Genomic DNA, 22,898 nt, shown 5'->3' with positions numbered 1-22,898 from the left:
CTCGCTGGTGCCCAGCCCTAATTATTATTGGCCGCTGTAATTAATTACAGGGCCTCAGAGCAGCCGGCAGACATAATCTAGGATCCACTCCCTGACTTCAGTGTCATTTGGCATTTCGACCTGTGCCGATCTGTGCCGATGTGCTGTCCCGGAGACCGGGCGACCCCGCTCCAAACGGCTTCTCCACAAACGACACCGTGTAGTTCTGAACCAAAAAGACATTTTGCTGTTGATTTGGCAAAAGTTTAGAGACTAGTTTATGGTGCAAAGTTAGAATGATTTTCTTAATCAAATTATTTAGGTATTAAATTAAGCTATCAATTTAAACTATGCCGTCAAATGTGGGAATCAGACTTTGCAGTTAGTGGCAGCGCCTACTGTTGGACTTAAAGGGCAATTGTTCTTGTTGGGAGCTATAAAGATTATGGGTTTATGAGCACGGGATTTGTCCTCTCCTTGTGGTCAGAGGGCTGTTGCTGCCTACCCACACACTAAAAAGGACTCACAATGCACACACGGGCGCCAAGTTTTAGGAGAAAAGTAGATGAGTATTGAGCGTTGTATATATCTCAGTGAAAATTGCACCCAGGGGAGAAAGAAAATAGGCAGTGAGGGCTAAAGAGAAGGTAAAACAAAGGAAGCTGAAGGCAAGAAGGGAGGGGGTCGGGGCTCGATGGCTACAGTTGCTAGTGTTGCGTTATCTTTTAAAAGTGGGTTTATGGTCTTACCCCCTCACCCACCCGTCTCAAATTACAGCATGGGCTGTGAGAGAGGATCAAACAAGCTGCACTGTCTTATTCATTTTTCATGCTGCTGCACAGAGGAAGCAAAGGAAAGGAGTGAGAGGCAACAAAACTGAGAGTCTGGGGGAATGAACAGAGGAAAAAAAAACAGAATAACCTACTTTTTTTCAGCACTGCGTCTCTGGGTGCATATGTAGAAGCTTAACAAGTAGCAGACACACACACACACACACACACACACACACACACACACATAAAAACACTTTTCTTGTAATTGCTCCAGTTGGTGCAGAGGAACAGTGCATCATGGATCCCAGAGGTTGAAGCAAGCTGAGGAATAAGAAAAATGGTGACATGCATGAACATGCACACACACTCTCATCCCCTGTGGTCTGCGGCAATATGCCACCAAGGTTTGAGCTTGAGCCCCCTCCAACACCAAGTGGAATAAGTCTCTCAGGCCGCCTCCTACTGGAGCCTCACTCTTCAGTCGCTATCCTGTCTCTGTTCAGTGCCGGAGCCGCCACTCTCCGCTTGCACCTCATTATTTCGTCGGGAGCCGAGGGGCAAAGACTCTCGGTTCCTTTAGATGCAGAGATGGAGGGAGAAAAGAGTGACGGAGAGGGAGGGAGAGGCGGCGGCGTTCGATATCCCACTGTGCTGTGACGCCTCAAACATGCCTTAGACACACACACACGTACACACACACACACACACACACACACTGAAGTACAGTAGCAGCAGAGGTAGGGGGGGATCAGGAAAGGGGGGAAGGGAGAGAACACATTATAGGAGACGTACCGCGGCAGAAAAGCTGAGACGGCGAGGAGGGAAAAGACAAACTGTCTGAGATGGAACCGGAGAGGGAGAAAGCTCAGCTGAAAAGAGAGTAAGAGCAAAGCAAAGGTGGACGAAAGACAGAGAAGCAGTTAAAACTTTATGCAGCCGCACATTGTGCCAGTAAACCCTGCAGTAGCTGAAGAGATGCAGGAGTCGTTCTGTCTGAAGCAAACCAACAGTCCTCATTCAGTCACTTAGACCTGTAGGTATATAATTCAATACATCCATCAACGGGGTATAAATGTCTCCTCAGTCTGTATGTAGCCATCAAGTGCATATTTAAGAGCCTATTTTACGGTGTTCTTGTTTAAAACAGAGACAGCGTTTCTACTCATGGTGCTAATGTTAGCTTAATTAGCTAGCTAGCTAGCTCGAGCTGTTGACATCTGCCAGCAATAGCTGTCAATTCAGCTGGCAAAATTGGCGGCCGCGGACTAGAAGTGAGAAACCTACTTTTCTCTACTCCATTTAATCTACGGTCCTCTGTCCTGTACCGTCGTAGCTCTTCAGCTTTCAATCAATTAATCGGGAATACACTTGTACTTTACTAGTACACATATAGAACATACTGCACTGTACATGCAGCAGCATCATGCTCATCAGGAGAGATGTGCTGATTATGTGCGCATCTTCCACCTCCAGCTCTCCCCCAGTTGTAAAACAAACACAGCTTTTCTAGATGAGCTCAGCTATAGATTTAAGCACTGGATGAATATTCATCACTCATGTTAATAACCAACGGAGGGGAGGAAGAGGGAGGAAGATCAGGGGGAAGTGTTGAGCTGATGCAACTTGTTATTAATAATAATGCTGATTAGAATCTGAGGGTTGCTCTCACCCTGCCCTTTCTTTTGATATTTATGCCTCACCCTCTCCTCGGCTTTAGAAGGATGCAGAGCTACTCTGCATTAGATTAAATTAATTGAAGACCAAAATAGAGAGGAGGACAACAACAGGCAGAGAGGGACGTGTTGACATGTCCTCTTGTTTGGGGGGGAAACAGACAATCGTCCACATCAGCTGCTCGTGTGTCTCACCTGCCATCTGTCAGGGACAACTAGATCAGCATGGCAGCGCTCCAAACCCTCCCTCTTCCTCGCTCTTTATCACTCTCTGTGGCATTCATCTTTATGTATATCACTCCCGCTCAAGGTTCATCGCTGGTCATTACCAGTCAAATGACACTCACTTTATTTTTCAGTGTCACATCCTCAGCTGGCCCCGCATCTCAATGTCCTCACTAGGATCTTCTCCACAAAGTACATATACATGTATCCACTAACTGTTATGACTTTTATCCTTAACTTTACTGTACCGGTACAACTATAAATATATCTGAAGCTACACTTACCTTGGCTCCGTACTGTAATACCACAAATATGAGGTTGACTAAAGATTCTATTTAAGGTTATTGAAATAGTCGTGACACTATCAGATGTATTCTGTATTCATTTAAGCTATGATGTCTGAAATATTATCAAATTTGGTATCTTTTGAAGTTTTTTTTAAATCAATTTATTTGGTTGTGAAGATTGTTCGGCGCTTATGACTTTGTTTAATGTTTGTATGCGGTACATGTCTTGCTAGATAAATGGAAAACCGTCATGTTAATATTTAAAGGAACACACTTTATGGCCAGTAAAGACACTAATATAAGACACCAGCAGCAGTTACAACCAGTCTAACTCATTCATTTCTTGAACTGACTAGTGGACGACTGTTAAAAAGCTTTAACAGCAACTTGTATTACTGTGATTAAAACCATCTTCTCCATATTTGCTGTACAAATTCAGATGAAATGTTCAATTTAACTACTGATGTCTTAATATCTCTTTTTCTCCAGAGACTCAATGTGATCTCAGTTGGAAAATTGCAAGATTTCTGTCACTTTACAGAACTTCTCCTACCTTCCTAATCCTCTAAGTCAATATTTTAATGGAACGCTTTTATCTGTCCCAGGTCGCAAATCCCTGTAAACAAATTCCAAGTGCTTTTCTGCCTGGCAAGTGAGCAGCTGTAAGCTACAACTGACATTCATCATATTTACTTTAGCCTGGCTTGGGGAACATTTGTCCTTATGTACCCTCCATTCTGCCACTGTTGCTTTCTATGTGTCAATTCCCTTCAGCAGCATTCATTTGCTCAATTACACCCCATTCACCCCGTCTCTCAAACACAGAGAAGCCAATTTCTGAAACTATGCCCCATGTTGCCTTGGGCTAAATCCCCCCCACCCATTGGTGCATCCCACTCACCCAGTTTAAAAAAGTGACCCTCCATTTACCCCCATTTTAGGCCATTTACATTACGTTACATTATTGACAGTAGTATCCTTTCAGAGTAAAATCCCAGCCACACCTGTATCCGCGCATCGTTGCTCAATTTTTGGCTCTTGAAGCTCGGAATTGATTCACAGGGCTCGATGGTGAAATACCGCTTTTAAGTGTTCTTGCTAGATAATGTGCGATCAGGGGATTCACTCGGAGGGATCAAATAAAATGCTAATGTCACGAGGCCTTTACTGACCACTGTACAAAGGGGCCGTAGTGTTAGACAAGAGGGCTTGTAAGCCTTTTTAAAGCTGTATCGCAGCATCATAGCAAACCAATCTCTTTAAAGACCCTACAAGTTAAAGGCAGTTCTCTTTGCAGCATTATTGCATTTATTAAAACCTGTTTAGTATTCTTCAGACATATTATGAATGATAAAACCCAGCGTCTGATGGTGGTTGGTTATAAAAGAAGTGTAGTCCCTTTTGTGTTTTAAAAACTAAAAGGTAAAGTAGGTTTTTGATCTTGTAAACAAAGACATTTAAAAGAGAATTACCGCTGTAAGAAAGTTTTGAAAGTTTTATAAACTCTTGCTTACGTCTGCCCCAAAGTGTGGACCTACTGTACTCTGATCCAAGGTCAAAACCACTTAGAAGACGGTTAAAATATTTATGATGTATGGAACCTGTTTAATGGCAGCTTCCCTTGGCCAGCTACTGTATCCCCCCCTCTGTAGTTCTCAAGTTTCACTGAGCTGTGGCAGCGTCCTCCAGCCTAAGAGAGGGGTCTTCCCCCTGGGGCAGGAGCACAGTGTCCTCTGCCTCTCTTGGATGCTCCCACTGGAGGATCTGTGGGGGGGGCGAGGGCAGGGGGCGCTTTAGAGCTAGTGATTTATAGAGGAGTCGGAGGAAGAAGGAGAAGCAGGTAATCAGAGCACGACGGCGGGGCACTGTGTACGTGTGTGTGCTTAAAGAAATAAGAGAGAATAAGGTATGCTCGTCAAAGCTCGATACGCTCAAAACATCCAGAGTGTTTCACCAGATCAGCCAGACGAAGTGATGGGTCTGCGAATAGCTTGTGAACGTGTTTGTGTGTGGCTGCGAGGCTGTGCTGTCAGCCTGTGATTAATCTACCGCTGTCTGTCTAATTACCACCCGTGCCCCTCCATGTTCCTCAGCTCTGCTGTAGACGCGCTGACCCACACCGGAAACCAACTGCTCCCAATGCAAATTAAAGCCCTGTAAATATTTGCTTTTAACTCTTGCCGACACATTGTTTCCAATTTTGCGCTTCAGTGGTCCGCAACCCCAACACCCCCTGCTTCACACACACACACACACACACTTCACTCTCATAGCACCGCTACCTAACACTGATGTCTATGCGTGTACATCTCTGTGTTGTCAACAAGTTTACTGTCAGCCCCTACACTCTCCTCCTCCTCCATCCAGCCCTCCCTCCGTCTCCGCATCCTCCCATTGTGTCTGTATTGTAGCGGGCTGTCTATCAGCCTGTTCGCTTCCACTCTCAGCACAGTCGAGTCTCTATAATGCCCGCATAGAGTCTGCGCAGGAAAGGAAGACAATGTACATTGTATACAGATAGAAAGGCTGAATATCAACAGTACATTTTCAACGCGATTCCTTCAATATGGCCGAAAAGTTGTATGCTTTTAATAGCTTTTGCATATTCTGAAGTATTCTGAATGATCTGTTTGTCAAGCTGACTTTAACACTGTCATGTATATGGTGTTTCGATGTCTTTATAATAATATGCCCTGTGGCCCTGTATATTCTGCTACAAGCTGGAATATACTCATCAAAGTGCAACGGTTATGTAATCTCTATGTCTTTAAAGGTCTTGGGGAATATTTCTGCGGATGTGAGACAAAGTTGAGCATAAAGCTGGTGTTGAAGTCGACACATTTTAAAATGGAAATGTCTGAGCGTGTGGAGATAGAAAGAAATTTGATTACCGGACGTCTGAAGCCCGATCCTCATCTCTGCTTGAGGCTAACAAGGCAAGGAATACATATACATTTGGTCCTGCTGCATTGATTACCATACTTTGTTTTATCAAACCATCCACGAGTATGACAGCATCTAAACATCCGTACTCATAAAAGCATTAACACTGGTGGTGTTGTTAGAGAGTACGACACATTAGTCAGCCAGAAAATGAGTCTGATGGTACATCTCAAAAATGTTGCTTGAAAGTTGTATTGACATTGCAATTAGGTTGTTAATAGTAAATCAGCATGCATTCTTTGATGCTACATGAAATTGACAATTTGAAGATGTGGTACATTAAAACTAATGACTTCTGTATAACATCACAGAGGGATGGTGCGCTGCCTCAGACATCACTAAGGTATAATATAATAATATAGGTATGGATAATCGCCATGACCTAACACTGTTGCTTTTCTTCTTCTTCTGAAGATCTAATTGTTAGTTGATTGGTCTGCTCTTTACATTGCCCCTTCTTCTTAATACACATCCCCTCTTCAGCTATATGTATTGAACTCCGGGTTGAGCGGTTTTGTTTTCCTCACAGTGAGAGAGAGAATAATAAAAAATAAAGCATTGACAGGAGCCTGAGTGAGCAATGACCTGGCCGCCGGCTCGTTCTATTCGGAGCGCACACAGAGGCTGACAGCAGGATGGCAAACATACAAACACACACACACACACACACACACACACACACACACACACACACACACACACACACACACACACACACACACACACACACACACACTTATGTCCGCCCCATCTACTGGCATTAATGTGGCATCTGCAGAGATGAAACAGCCCTTTTTTTTTTTTCCCTCCTGTTCAACCACTCAGCATCCACTCTACCATGCCCTCAAAATTATTTTGCGATCAACACATCAAACTGTTGTCACCAGAGATAAAAGCGCATACACACTGACATTGTGGATATACGGAGAAACTCCAAACAACATCACATTTCTGCTAAATGCATACTCGCGGATAAACATGTGTGTATGAACAGTCTGTTGACGTTCAAATGTCCAATTTTCGTGTCTCAGCATTGATGTGTTAATTAGTAAATGTGCAAACAAATGAGCTGTGCTGATTCAAATACTGTCAGACCTTGAAAGGCTTGAGATGATAATGAGCATAATGTCTTTGTGTGCGTGGGTGCATGTGTGTGTTCAGGCTTGGCTGCACACTGACATGGTAAATGTGCTGCAGACGTTCTTGCTTCTTGTGCGTTCACCTGCGTAGATTGACGCAGGCATTTTATTTATTCAACTGCTGTGATGTGTCTCGATCCATCTGCCCCCGTCTGTATTTCGTCCTACAGACCCTCATCATCATTTTAAAGCAGTAACTCCTGACCTTATCCGTCCAGCACCCTTCAGGCACTGAATTCCAGCTTTTAGCTTGCACCACCAGCCTGGCAAAGTCAGGTTATTATCTATCATTAAGTTGAACCCAGTGCACTGACAGACTGACTGGCAACACAAAACGGGGGAACAGGTGGCAAGCAATTACAGGGGAGGTCTTAGTGGGTGGTTCTGCAGCTGTATTGGAGTAGAATTGGGTGGAATTGGTTTTGGTGGGATTTAGATTGTGCTCGGTAAGCTATGTGGCAGAATGGTGATGGATTTGATTCTGAGGCTCTGATACCCAGCCTGATTTGTCCACTGGAGAAAAACTGGGGAAAGTTTTTTTGTTGTTGCAACAGAGCCACATTGAACAGCTATGTGTGTGTGTGTAATGAGAAAAACATACATCGGAGAAGAGTAGTTCTTTTTTTTACGTTACCAACCAAAATGTGTCAGTAGCCATGGGTAGCCCAACGTTTTCCCTTTTATGTAATGTGGAGTGGATCGATCAACTCCAAGTGGTACGTCATTATCATCGCAAGAGCAAAAATGTCTTCTTTGAAGTGGGACTGAGTATGTGAAGTAAAGTGCCGGGGAACATGACATTCTATCGGTACTTTAAAACTATGGCTGCTCATTAAATGATCGAGTGTTACGTTATAGGCTCTGTTTGGATCAACTGTATTTCGGGTGTAATTCTGACTGGTTCCAATCGTCCTTTAGGGTTAGGGTTAGGGTTCCTTTTGAATCCCTATTTTGGAAGGTTTTTCATGTCTATTTCGGAATGGAACCAAAGTGTTTAATGATTGAATTGTTTAATGATAGTTCCCGATTTAAATCTAAATTTGGCAAATGTTAGACTTAAAAACGTTCTTGTATAGTTGATTGGATTTAGATCGTTCTACATTTGAGACCTTTTGACGTCTTTTCTTACGTGATAAACAGGGTGTAGGTAGTAAGTGTAAGTAAGGTGTTGAAGGTCTTCATTTTGGTATTAGTATTAACATGCGGGAATCATGAAGGCACTAGTAGTGTCAGTCGTAGTTGTTCGTTACTTGAGGGCACATGATGCTCCCGTCCGTCTTGGAGTACAGGGCATGTCCACCACATTTGGGATGGGGTCTGATTATCCTCTGGTCGGTTTCTTGCGGGTCCTTTTTGGGTCGAGTCTCTTTTTTTTCAAACATAAATGTGCAGCTTCTGGTAGAATTTCCACAACCTTGATGTCTGATCAGGTTCACACTTATTCTTTAAACAGATGCTTCTCCATATGGCCAGTTTTAGATTATTTTATGTGGGCATTGATTTTGAATTGCTGCGGCAGCATTTGAGAAATGTTCCTTCTTTTGTTTAACGAAAAAAAGAAGAAGGTTTTGTTCAGTTTAATATCCGTACAGGAACTCATAAATCATGTGGTATTTTCTTGTTAAGTCCAACAGAAGAGCTGAATACAACAGAGGAGTATGATAGAATACGAAAACTCTCAAGCATCATGTTCCACTAATGACCATTTCCTTTCTGATGTACGCATGAGTCAGTTACACAACCTCATCTAATCCAAACCGACGCCCAGGATTTAGAAACATAAAGGAACAGCGCTTATTTCCTCCCAGATGAGGTGCAATTTCAATCACCCTCACTGATCACACTGCAGTCACCGGCAGAGACATGACCGTCGCACGGAAGGTTAACGGCAGGTTAATTGGAGGAAGCCTCGGTCAGAGCACAGAGAAGTGGTGCAGAACGCTCCTCACAGCAATTAAAGATAACAAAGTAGGGCCTGCTGTTGAAAACATGACATCATAAGCTCTTTATGTAATTCTTGTCTTAAATATGTGCAGTGAAGCAGCGCTCCCCTCATGGCTACGACATCAAAGTCTGGTGTCAGTTTTGAAGTAGAGATCTGCAGAATAAAGGACAAGAAATCATTTGTGGAAATATGATGTCGGGTGAGAGCCGTTATAATTAACGACGGAGAAGATTTCCACACAAGAGAAAGCGCTACATATTAAAACTTATAACAGTCTGTTTTTGCTGGGACTGTCAATTAGATGTTTCTAATTTGATCAATTCTACTTTCTCCATATTCAGGTTTTTACTTGTGTCTTGTATTTTCACCAACAGATGATATCCCGTTAATAATAATAATAATAATAAAAATAATACTAATAATAATAATAATAAGCTTTATCTGTATAGAACCTTTCATACAAGAATTACAGCCCAAAGTGCTTCACAGCAAAACATAACAATTAGTACAAGATTAGACAGAATAAGAGCATTTACAGTACAATAATCACAGTGATGATGTAAATGAGTCTGAAGTACCATTAAAAAATAGTCTAAAATAGTAGAATTAAAATAGCAGAATTAAAATAGTATAAAATAGCAGAATTAAAGTAGCAGAATTTAAATAGTATAAAATAGTAGAATTAAAATAGTATAAAATAACAGAATTAAAATTGTATAAAATAACATTGGAAATCATGTCTAGTTGATCTGTGCCGTACTTAACAACCCTCCTGCCGGGAAACCACATTCAGCACACCATTCTTGTAAATGTTTTAAACTATCAGAGCCATATTTTGACAGCATGAGATCAACAATGGGCCCCTGTGGCCCTTCAACTGGTTTACTCCCTTTGCTACCCGTTCTTGGTAGTCTTCCCGTTTCATAAACAAACCCCAGTTTGTTAAGTTTTATGAAATCTATCGGTTAAAGCCAGGGTTGGTGACCCGTGTATTGTGACAATGCCCCACGGTGGATTCACAATTAATCTAACATTGTATAATTACCTGTGTTAAAGGCGTAGTTAATTGAGTATTATGTTGAGCAGTGTGTTTCATGTTCCTTTACCTTTTAAGAAATAGACATTTTGTGGAAGCACTCTGGCAACTGTGCACTAACATAAACAGGAGACTTTTAGCTTAGCTTAGCATAAACACTGTAAACGTGGGCTACTGGCTCTGTCCAAAAGGTTGTGGTTTTTGGGCTATATGTTGGACTGTTTCTTGACTGAGAAAATCCTATGGATACAACAGTAATATCAAATTTCTCATTTCACTCTCTGCAAGACTTAATTTACCAACATGTCAAACTATTCCTTTAACAATAGCTAAAGCAATAGGAAGACATTAGCATTCCGTTTGTAGCAACTTTCAATCATTTTGAAACGTCCCTTTTAATGAACACTTTTCTGTGACTTTCTATCTTGTGAGCAACAATTTTTGTACGTTGCTTTGTCAACATGCATCGTCTTGCTGAGCAAGCTCAAGAGACATTAAGCTGCCGTACTTTCCTTTTAGTGTGGATGCTGAAGAAATTGTGTCTGAAGTTGTACTCTTCAACAGAGTCCTGACAGATCAGTCGTTCTGCTTTCTTCTCCACCTTACTGAGAAGTATTTAGCTGTCCATTCTGTGTTATGTGCTCGGCATTCACTGTCGACTCTCCTATTTTTCACAGCATTCTTATTTTTCTTTGCAGCAGCAGAGGGGATATCGACTGTTCTGAGCAATGGTGACATCGTTATAGCCTAGCTATGGGTCTAATAATAAGAAAATGACTGCACCGTCTATTGGAATTTGTTAACAGGCTTTAGACATTTCAGGTCAACAAATAAAGCAACACAATTGCATCACTTGCAGATTTTTGGTTTCAATGTAAATGAAAGGTTGAGTTTGACCCGCACGCCATCTCTAAATGATGAACGGCACAGCAGTCTATGAGAGCAAGAGGTTGTAGGTTTGAATCCCGTGACCAGAAACCGTGTCAGAGTCCTGAAGCATGATGCCAAACACCTCAGTGGTTGCAGATTTTTATAGAAATCACAGCTAAAGGCCCAGTTTGTACCCAATTTGAATAATGTTTAGTCATGGAAAACAGTTTTAGCATTGTTTTGCATGTTTTTGTGCTCATGCACAGCGATACGAAGTCACACAGCCCTGTGGCAAAAACAGCATGTAGTAAACAGGCTGGTCAAGAATTGAAAATAGAATCCTTTGTATTGCGTTGTCCTCCAGAGGGTTTCCGGTGGAAGTGGAACACATTTAAATGAGAAATACCAAGTGAGAGACGGCGGCTGCAGAGAAAGATGAGCTTCATGCTGATGGTCGGCCACTGAACGACCTGTGTGGTCCCCCTCCTTCTCTCTTTCTCCCGGCGTAGAGGAAAAACATTCTCCTGATGACATGAATCATGGATGAGTGTGCATCAGTGTGTGTGTGTGTGTGTGTGATAGTGCTGCGTAATTGCACAGAGATGCAGTGTTTCGGGAGAACCTGCTCCTTTAAATCTGTGTCCGTAAGTGTGATAGTTTTTGCTACCTGCATTCCAAATACTACACACGCTCCCATGGATATCTCCTATATGGCTCTCCTCCCACCAGTCCCCCCCTTCACTTCTCCCTCTCTGCTTCATCAATCACTTAAGCTCTCCCGCTGCTAACTGCAAAGCTGGACCAATTAGGCTTTCTAATTGAGCCAATTAGCAATTAAACACTTAGATGCACCCCGAAATTGCGGTGGTCTCTCCTTGCACGCACTTACGTCTTCCAGGGATTTGTATCAATGATTCTTATTGTGTGTGCTTCTGCCGCCCTCTGCACCTGCCCAGCGTGCAAGTTTAGGCTCTTTCAGATATCCACTTCTCTGAGAGACTCTGAGGTCAGTGACGCAGCACCTCGTGTGGCCTTTACTTGAGCTCTCTGAAGAGTTTTCACTAACACCAGGACATGTTTCCTCTCACTTCTCATGTCTCATTTGACTCTCACTATCCCTGCTCATTTTTCTCCCACTCTCTGTCTTTCTCTTCCAGTTCTTTTTGGAGGATGAAAGTTTAATAGATAATGTTGGTGCCTGTGTGGGTGGAGGGGTCGTCCCTACGCGCAGTGCAGCGCATGCCGGCCTCCAGAATGTCCATGGCTTAATTAGAGCCCACATCTTACTGCCCGCTTCTCTGTGAGAGGGTACACTCCCAGGCACACACATGGGTGCGTGGGCAGAACAACAAGTCCACACCGAGAGGAACAAAGGCAGACACCGATATATTTAGGCCGAACACACTGTACCAAAGGAAGACGAGGAGCGATTACAGATGCTGTGGACTTGCTCGCAATTACCGCTCTCAGGGAGAACACAAATGTGTTTTCACCACACTTTTTCCCTACAAGCTGGAGGAGATCCTCCCCTCAAAGAGCTTGTACATAAGAAACTTTATTATCACATTGAATGAGCCTCCTTATTTGTATGTCTTACATCAGTGTGAGTGAGACTGCTCGCCTGCTCATCAGCCTATATACTCTAATTATCTGCAGTCTTGCCTCAGGAAACTTAACTCCCATACTTTCAAATTCAAATGGCTTTATTGGCAGTGGGAGAGGGGAACAAAAGACAACAAAAACACAGAGGCGCTTCAGTGGAAGCTGGCGATGCAATAATACGGTTAATGATGACTTTAAATGGGACAATTATAGCATGGCAATAAAGCAAGAGAGAGCGTGGAAAAGAGAAAGAAGTAATGGTGAATTTTAAAAATCAGATAAGACTGAAATAGAGTGTGTGTGTGAGAACATAAGAGATTTTTTTCAGTTTTTCCTGCACAGTCTTAGTTACTGCCAGGGTGTTTGCCCCCTACCATTACATAACACCACCCAACAATGTTATGACGGTATAATCTCCTGCATGCCTCGTGCATTTCTGACTGGGTCTGTTACATGAGGATTTGCACATTTCGGCAGTAGATTACATGAATGAGTGTACAATGTGTGGGAACTCATTCATGTGTGGGTCAATTAAGGCTTACTGTGTGCATGTGTGTGCCTCTGTGCTCCGCATGTAACCCGAAAGTGTCCCGGGCTGTTATAAGCTGCTTACATGCGCCCATTATTGACCTTTGACCTTACTGGGCAGTGAAAGGCTCACCCTAATCTCTGCCCTCCACTCCTCGTCCACACTGGCTATTGTATTTATATCTCCCGAACCAGCACTCAAGCCTTTAAGAAACACATAATGCGTAAATACTTAATAACCGTACATATTGAGGCATCAGTAGCCGTGTAGTAAGAGGGAGACTTAATGTAGTGGCGTGACTACATCATCTGCACTACATTAGGTAAACTGGCAGGTTAAACACAGTTCACCAGGAGGGATTTGGTGCATGTCCTCACACAGGTCAGACCAGGACAGGGTGAACAAATCCAATTTAGGGTTTTCATGTATAATAAATAGGGAGGGTCGTGTGGAACTGTGCACTCAACATGGAGTATACATGAGATTTCCACAGGTTAGATTCAGTTGCAGAGACCAGAAGAAGTAGAATGTGATCGGAGGGGACGTACCTCTACGTGCTGGAGAACTGCATGTATTCAGCTTGTGATGTAATGAAATGTTCCCAAAATGAGTATTTTTGACTTGATCTCAACAATGCTGTCTGTTAAGGTTTTTATTTTATTTCAGGAACTATTTTTCGCTGGGGAACAGTTGAAAGGAAAATGTTGCGCCGACAACATTTAATGGAATATATATTCTGCTTTAGATAAACTATAATCTCTCTTATCTTTCTCTCTCCCTGTCCACCCCCCCCTCCCCTCCTCCCCTTTGCCTCCTTCTCTCACTGTTTTTCTCTGTCCTTTTAAATCTCCTCCCTCCTCCTTCTCTGTCACATTCTGCAGAAATTCGTGGCTGTAAGAGACATCAATCACATGATCTGGATAATGGAAGACCAATAGGGATGGAACGCAACAGAACCATGGCTGGGGAAGCGTTTCGGATCCTTGTTGCTCAGAAACAACACTGACCTGGCACCCACACCGAGGTCCGGCCTCCTTCTCCAGCACCCCAAGGACCCTTCTCCCCCCCAGCAACTGCTTTGCCTTCCATCACACCTTCACTCAGCGCTCCTGGTCTTGATCAAACCTCCAAAAAAAAGCTCTTTTTAGTCTTTCAGGGTCTGCCTGCTTTTGTTTTTAATCCCCTTCTTATGCTTTACCTTCCAGACTGTTGGTTATAATCCATATTCTTTCTTAAAAAAAAAAGACTGAAGTACTCCAAAACAGACTACAAGCAGGTGGCTGAACAGTACAAATCCAGTCATGCACCCCCTTCCACTCGCATTAAGTAAACAAAGGCGGCGGGGTTTGTTGTCCAGGACGCAACCCCTTAGTCTCATGACAGACTGGTGCCTAATGGGTGTGCTCGGCCTCATCCTGCTCTTCAGCCTGGCTTCGAGCCAGAAGGTAGACCCTTCAAAAAACCCCATAGTCACCACCAACTACGGCAAAATCAGAGGCATCAAGAAGGACTTGAACAATGAGATCCTGGGCCCGGTAGAGCAGTACCTGGGCGTCCCCTACGCCACGGCGCCCATCGGCGACCGCCGCTTCCAGCCGCCCGAGGCCCCGGGGTCCTGGCAGGAGATCCGCAACGCCACCCAGTTTGCCCCCGTGTGCCCTCAGAACGTTCACGGCGTGCTTCCTGAGATTATGCTTCCCGTGTGGTTCACAGACAACCTGGACGTGGCGGCGGGTTACATCCAGAACCAGAGCGAGGACTGCCTCTACCTCAACATCTACGTGCCCACAGAGGATGGTGAGTGGACAGTATTAAATGAAGGGTCGGGGGAGGCTGGGAGATGAGGGATTTAGTGGGTAACAGTGGGAAGAATGAAGAGATGATTGACTGTTCGCTAAGCTCCATAGCCTTAGTTACTTTGTCTAGGCCTGTCAAGCTTTCCGTGTTCCTTGATTTCAGACAAGAAAAAGTTCTCTTATTTCTAGCGACCGTCTATTTTCTCGGCTGAAATGGAGCCTGGCAGATTTTACGTTACCTTCATGAGTTGGTTGGAAACGACTGGCTGCCTTTAAAAAAAAAAAATATTCACTTTCCACATTCTTCATATGCAGAGTATGGCTCTTACTACAACCCCATGAACACCGCTGCGACATGCGGGGAAATCCAAAGCATGACAGGCCTGCCGTGTCTAGTTACGGTTGCCGCACTATGATTGGACATTCGCTTTTCAGGAGAGGGGTTTAGCGAATGGTCAATTAGGAACACTCATCAGGGCGAGGAGTCTAGGGAAGTTCTGTCTGGAAGATGTTGTGAATGTTTTAATTATTTTCCAGGTTCATTCACAGCTTTAAACACCATAAATATTACGTGTGTGTGTGTGTGTGTGTGTGTGTGTGTGTGTGTGTGTGTGTGTGTGAGAAAGTCTTTTATAAAAAAATAATATTCCATTGCGGGTCAAATCATTTTTCAATTACCCTATCCTGGTTTTTACAGCACATCCAATTCAAGGTGTTGTAAAGAGAACAAAGGCCGGGACTGAATCCTTTTCCAGGTGCTTTATGAGAAAAGGATTAGGGGATATTTGACTTTTTTTCTTAACCGTCAAGAACCCTCTTCTCTCAACTCAGATCTTTCTGCGGACATTTTTATCTGCCCGGGCACTGTGTGAACAATAAAAGAGAAATATTTCCATTTTGTCGGCAGGTGTGATATGAAGAGTACAGACTCCCCCTCTCTCTTCTTGCCTAGGGTATCGTAAGACGTGTTCTACATTTGTCTTTTCATTTCTATATCTCTGTTATAAGCTGCACAAAGCCGTCACCTTTCACAGGGAGAAGGCTGTAAGAGTCGTGTTGGCGGCTCTCCCGATGCGCAAAATGTGACTTGGTTTGACCTCAAACAACTAAAAGGACTTCAGAAAGAGCGTTGCTTCTTCAAAGTTTTTATAAGCACACAACCAGAAGAGAATCCTCCACCGTCGGCTTTGTAGTATCAATATCGACTTGTGTGTGCCTCTGTATTCATCTGTCCTTCTTGCTGACTATACTATATGTGCACATCGGTGTGCATGTCAGTATAGTGATGAGTCAGTGATTTACACCTTTTCTTCTCTCTAACACATTTCAGTCTCCCTGTCAGCACTTCTATCACTCGACTGGACTTTTTTTTTTATCCCCTCACAGCTCAACACCCTTCCTTCCTTTCTTCCTTCCTTTCTTCCTTCCTTCCTTCCGCCTCTCCACTCCAACACTGCAGCCTCGACACCGCGTCATTACCACTTATAGCTCCTCGGACACGTATAGAACTCTGTACATCAGGTCATCATCATTTCACTCTGTCGCACAGCTTGTTTTTGCTGTTGTGCGACAGTGTGCAAATACACACACACACACACACACACACACACACACACACACACACACACACACACTCGCTCACACACTGTCCCTTCGGTGTACAGTGCACTCTCTGGAGATGTCACACTGGTGTAAAATAGTGACCTTCATTCATCAACATGAAGCATCAGCGTTACATCATAAACATCACAGATACCAACATTGCAAATAGAAAGTATATAATTTGGATGTATATGGCTTCTTGTATTGTTAAAAAGCTTCAGTGGCAACATATGGACTTGTTTCATCCCTCATGCTGGTAGATTTATGGTGGTCAAGTCAGGCATGACATTGCTAGCCTCAGCACTCCGGGGTTGTCTTTCTCTTTGCTCCTCCTTTCCTCTGCTTCTCCTCCCGCATCGATTTTAAGTCATTTTTTTCTCTACATGTGCTGCCGGGGAGGGAGAGGGAGGCGAAGAGGAAAGCAGACAAGAGGAGAAAGCTTTTGGGCAGTAGATCAAAAATCAGCCACAGCTCGCTGTCCACAGGGACACGCCACACCACACAAAGCTGAATATGTTCACGTGGCAACACACACACACACACACCCTCATCCTCTTCTCCTGCCGTTGATTCCTCTTCTATTCTTCGTGCTTTTAAATAATGAATGTTGCATCTCAGAGTCTCCTGAGGCCTTTTACTTGTATCCTTTTTATAGGGCACCCTTAAGACAGAATCCTTAAAAAAAAAAAAAAAAAAAGAACTCTCCTCATTTTAAGTGGATTAAGCCGGCAGAATTACTTCTTAATGCTGCCATCAGTGCGACCGGAGGAAAGTGGGACACTGTCATTAATGTGTGTGTTTGTTCGTAGATAAACAAATACGCTAACATTTGGTGGTTACTCATGGCTCTTTAATTAATACTTTAGTACTTAGTAAGTTGCTAAGCTAGCCATGTGTTGTCATTTGTTCATTAATTCCATGGTACTCGTCAATACGTGTTTCTAAATCTGTAACAGTTTAGGACAAAAACAAGAAATGGAACATAATCATCGTAAAATAAAAATATAAAATGACACGGTTACTATCTAATGAACAGAAACTTAATCTCATATTATAGAGCATGGTCATACTATGAGATGTGTTGGTTCTTAAGTTACTTAATGAATCATTATTTTTACACTCTGTAAATACATAAACTCTGTGCGACCCAACAACTTTAAATTTCACAGTAAGTACTTTTCAATAAAGGATGGTCCTGGCTTTTCTTCACGAGTTACTCTGTAAGAATACATTGAAGAACACAGCTTGTTTTCTTGTCCCTGTGGTAACATATCAGGCCTTAAGACCCAGGGGAACTGCTTTTGCCCCTCCGGCAGGTTGCTCCCTCGCCAAATGCAGAGAGGGAGGGACTCTGCCGGTTCCCCTGGAGATGACATCCCATAAATCATAGCGAGAGGTTTTCATCTGGCTCCTGCAGAGTCACAGTGGATCAATAGACGAGGGAAGGGAGGGAAAGACCGGCTGCCTGCTGATGCTGCTGCTGCTGCTGCCGCTGCTGCTGCTGCTGCTGCCACTGCTGCCGCCGCCGCTGCTGCCGCCGCCGCCGCTGCTGCCGCCGCAGCTGCTGCTGCTGCTGCCGCAGCTGCTGCTGCTGCCGCCGCTGCCGCCGCTGCTGCCGCTGCTGCTGCTGACTGCAGTCAGCACCCATTAACACAGCGCTTTGTGCAGTTAGTCAGAGGGCATAGAAGTGTGGAAAAAACATTACTTTGTCAGAAACTAGTTGCTTTTTTTTTTTTTTTGGAGAAAACTTATTTCGTCAGTGGACTCACGACCCCCGCTGAAACGTCGACACCAGCCGTGTAGCGTCTTTACTGACTGTGTGGAGTCCAATAGTTCTTGTGCTTTACATAGAGAACTGTGACATTTTCCCCTCTTGCTCGACAAAGCCCCCCACAAACCAGGCATTGTCCTACCTTTCTTACAATTGTTCCAACCAAATAATAAACTGTTCCCCCCCCTTTTCTCCATTGATTATTCTTAAAAGTATTATCTTTTCAATACTTTGTGATGGTTATTTTCCAACAAGTAAACTTGAGATGCACCATTTCCTGTAGTGAAGTGTCATTTTTGTACTGGTCTGTTCCTTCCTTCCTGTTTCTTTGAAACCACTTCCCACCCATTCATGTGACGATTTCTCATTAGCTTTTTTTTCGGAGGCCAACTTCACAGGAAACAGCAAATCCCAAACAAATGAGGCTTCTCTGAGGCATCTTAATGTGTGCCTAACATGCATCTATTGTGGACACAGATGGCCCTTTAAATATCAATAATTCCTTATTTAAGGATTGAATTCTAGAATAAAACAGAAAAGCTTGAACCAACTGAGACTCCTCGACACTTAGAACAAGAACTTTGTTGGTGGTAGGCTGAGGTTTAACCCTGATAAGTTGTTACAAAGTGCTTTTTAAGATGCTAGTTCTATTTAATTAGTCCTGTTGGAGGAGGATATACATCGGTCTTGCCTGATAATCCTCTGGGATTTTAACCGCTAACCTCAGCGTTGTCAGCTACTTGGGCTGAGCCGCAGGGTGCAAGCTGGGGGCCTCATATATTATTCCATCCAATACTTCATCCATCTCCATGCATCAAACTCAAACTCCCACATCTCCCCATTCTGCAATATTTCAATTTTCTGAGGAGATTCATCAAGAAGGGTTCAATACTAACACGATGATGCACGTGGCGGTCGAGGGCTGCGCTGTGGCATCGCCGTCGCCAAAGGGCTAGAGATGAATAAATAAATAAAATAGATAAAACAAACGGATAAATAATTGAACGAGAGAGAGAGAGAGAGATACCAGCATGCAACAGGGGAAACTCAATATATTTTGCATCTGATGCCAGAAAAAAACCCTGATTATTCTGCTCCATCTCTTTCTTTATGTCGTCTTTTTCTCCCGATACCCGATATATAAAGAACAAAAATGGGAGAGAAAAAAGGATAATGGGCGGAAAATAGATCGCCATCTTTCTGCAGGCAGAATACACTTCCCTTAAATGAACAATTGCAGACAGTAAGGGTGCCTCTCCCTTCAAAAGGGACTTGTGAAATATCCACTGTCTTTCTCCCCCTCACACTCTCACCCACTCACCCTTTATCACTTACCCAAAAGTTTCCTTTGATGTGAGCACGCTCGCCAGAACTGAAGGACACAAAGCAGAGCATGTAATAAAAAGACAAGGACAGAGTGAGAAGCAGAGAGTCAGATTTGAAGTCAGGCCTCTTATCATCATCATTTTATAGAAGATGGAGGTCAGAGCAAAGGGCCTCGTGCAGCCTCTGGTCCAACCCTTTCCAAGCAAATCTGACAGAATCCATCTTTGCTTTTGCGCCTCCTCTCATGTTTCACCTCTTCCTCTCGCCCTGTTCCTCTCTGCTCTCTGCTCCATCCCGAGGCACAGTGGAGCAGACACCAACTGGCCCGCTCGGTCAAAGGCTTTGTCTTACTCCGGGAGGTGGGGATGCTGAAGAGAGAATCAAATCAGCCAGGGTCGTTCACTCGCTTTGAACTTTTCCATTCATCTAGGACAGCTGGAAAAGGCCAGTGGCAGTCACCGTACACAGGGTGCACAGCGCTGTAAGGAATAAAATTAAGAAAAGTTTTGGGCCTTAAAAGATGAGTTTTCCTCACCTAGATGTTGTGTGATATATTTAGGGTTGTTTCATATTCAGTACGATTTGATTCATATCGTGCCCGTGTGCGATCGCCCGCCTCGCTCCACTCCCCCACCGCTCAGCGTTCACCTTAGTAATGACTTTGGGTACTCGAGTACACTTGCGTCATCATCTAGGCTAACATTAGTTTGTGTTGTCAAAAAACAATCACAGGTTCCCAAGCCCGTGGAATGGAGTCGACCTTGGTATTATGCCTACTATTGTTTTGTATTCTGGACACCATATCAAGAACGACCCTCTCGCCTGCCTTCCTACTTTATCACCCAAGGGTCGTGCAGGATGAGATTGGCGCGTGCTGCGAGCGTACGCCGATTTCGGAGGAGACCAGCGGCGTTAAGAAATGCCTTTGCAACTCTATCCTGATGCAAACGGTACTCGAGACCACCTGTTCAACCCGGGCTCGCATCGATGCACTTTTCCCGGGTACGGTGCACAGTGTTCACACTAATCAAACAAACTGGTTTTTGGGGATCAAGTGTCCGACTCCGAGTCCCCGATGCACAACAAAATGAAAAGATTGTGGAGTTTTCTTTTAAAGACAGAAAGCAACATGTCCGTAAACGAAGACAAGGCGGTTCCCCCAGGGATGACACAACTCGATCTCTGCATGATATCAGTAACATCACTCCTTCCAGCACAGATCGACAATATCCAACACGTAACATGAGCAGAGGGAGGGGGGGGGGGGGGGGGCTGACTGCTAAGCTGGTGTAGCCCACGGGTTTGACGGACGGTTGAAATGTAGCAAAGGTTATTAGAAATGTGTCCAGGACTACTGAGGCTGACGTGTCATACAAGTCGAATCATAACTGTGCAGACAAAGACAAGTGTTGGGTGGAATCCGGATGAGACGTGATAAAGGGAGTGGGAGTCTGTCTGTGGGTGAGAAAGAGGGAGATGGAGCTCTTAATATTGTGTAGAGTGTGTGATGGAATTATTTTCAAATCTTGTAGGATGTGTGAATGTGTTTTGGATTTGAGAGATTAACTGTGAAACTCCTCCTCGTGGGATGCAGTCCAGTTTTCTAAGTGCTTATGGTTTTAAAAGTTTTGAAATCGGAGTCTCGTCTCACATTCCGTTTCATTAAAGTGTATTTCTTGCAATACTGGAACATGTTTGAGCAAATAACAATAACTAATCATGGAAAAGCTTTGGAGAGGAGAGATTTAAAAGAAGCGCTCGCTATCAACCTCCTCTCCGGGGAAATAAATCCAGAATTATTCGTTCCTCTTTTTGGCCCTTTTCACCCTCCAATTTATCTTAGAACAGATAAACAAACAGTTTAATGCATTTCTGAGACTTTGCTCCGGCTTTCTGCTTTTAAAAAGGCTGGAAAAAAAAAGAAAATACACCAGCGTCCAGACTGTAAAACTCTAAATGCAGAGAGTCGCTACGTGCACACCTCTGGAGAAATCCAAAGCTCGACAGGCCTGCCGTGCCTCGTTACGGTTGCTAAACTTGATCAGGCGCTTCCAATGTATCTCAGCGCGCTTACATTTGTGCACGCTGTGTTTTCCAGACCCTAAACATTTCAAATCCAGTCACCCGAACATCTGAAGTGTCACTGCGTTAAAATCAACTCTGCAGACATCGATGATGTAAAATGATTTGCTTAATTTACTCGGTATCTTTACTTATTGTGGACGCGAGCAAATGCGGTGCTTTCATGACGGGATTACACGACCGGCACGGAGCACACTGCCAGATTATGATATTGATCGCATTTTGAAGCTTTCAGTTAGCCTCTGAAGGAGGAAGCAACAGTATAGTTAGCGAGAGGCATTGACATGAAGAGAGGATGAGTACCAGGGAGGATGAAGGAGTGCAGAATTTAGATCGAAGGGGGAAGTGTGCGGGGGGGGGATGGGGGGTTGTCTTGGCAACCATCCACCACTTCCTGTATCTTCCTGTCGGGGCGCGCATCAAAGTCTGTGTGCATTTTGCCTTTCCACTAGACTCTGAATGAAGGAATTAGCAAGGGCTCAGTTCCAGCTATTTATAGCCCGTAAGCCAGAGAGACGGAGAGAAAGAGGGTGTGTGTGTGTGTGTGTGTGTGTGTGTGTGTGTGTGTGGATGCATGCGTGGGTGGGTTTTAGTATTCAGTGTGTGTGTGTGTGTACGTATGTGAATGCATGTGCATGCACATCACATGATCCTAACAATCTCGCCGGTGTGTTTTTCTTTTTACCCATTTTGACGCATTCATGTAGGTCATCAGTCAGATCGACTCTCCTGTCCTCCCCCCCCTCCCCCCCATCATCCTCTCTTCTCCTCTCACTCAGCTTCAAACGATCCCTCTTCTTCATGCATTGCAGCCCTACCTCTCTTCCTTTACATCCCATACCACACACCATTTTACCTCTCTGCCCCGCTCCTTTTCTCTCAAGCGTATCCCCTGCCTCTCACAGCTTCCCGGTCATCATCACCGTATGTTTTGGATGAGCAATGAAGGCAGAAATAGGATTTAGCTGTAGACAGTCCATTTTAAATGATCGTTTTAGCCTCAGGAGAGTGAATTGACTTTACAACAGTACTTAAATAATAAGCTTTCAGGCTTTCTGCAGCAGCGCTCCAGCACAATCTGGGATATCATCTGATTTTACTCGGGGATTGATTAAGTACATCTAATGGGATTTCATGAAGTCTGATGTACTCTCTGCTATCAATTAAACATTCCATTAAAAAAAAAAGTGCGCTCAGGTGGGACAGCGGCTCGGACTCACTTTAAGAGACATGGGTGCTTCTGGCCTTTCTGACACAAACGCTCAAACAATGAGCGTCACATGTGTAACACATGTGTCACACATGTGACGCTGGCTAACT

General features: G+C 43.9%; 1 protein-coding gene across 2 annotated transcripts in view; it reads left to right on the top strand.

Moving 5' to 3' along the window:
- The window catches only part of LOC115023467 (neuroligin-2-like), a 148,242-nt gene that overhangs the window by 43,203 nt on the left and 82,141 nt on the right, over positions 1-22,898 (top strand). For both annotated transcript variants that reach the window (XM_029454469.1, XM_029454470.1), the window contains exon 3: positions 13,883-14,798. In XM_029454469.1, the coding sequence (XP_029310329.1) occupies positions 14,303-14,798 (496 nt within the window). In that variant the 5' untranslated portion in view covers positions 13,883-14,302. The remainder of the gene's footprint in view (positions 1-13,882; positions 14,799-22,898) is intronic.

The sequence above is a fragment of the Cottoperca gobio genome, chromosome 18 (genome assembly GCF_900634415.1).
Source record: "Cottoperca gobio chromosome 18, fCotGob3.1, whole genome shotgun sequence".
In the NCBI taxonomy this organism is placed as follows: Eukaryota; Metazoa; Chordata; class Actinopteri; order Perciformes; family Bovichtidae; genus Cottoperca; species Cottoperca gobio.
The sequence above is the reverse complement of the archived record's forward strand: the minus strand, read 5'-3'. Positions and strand labels throughout refer to the sequence as shown.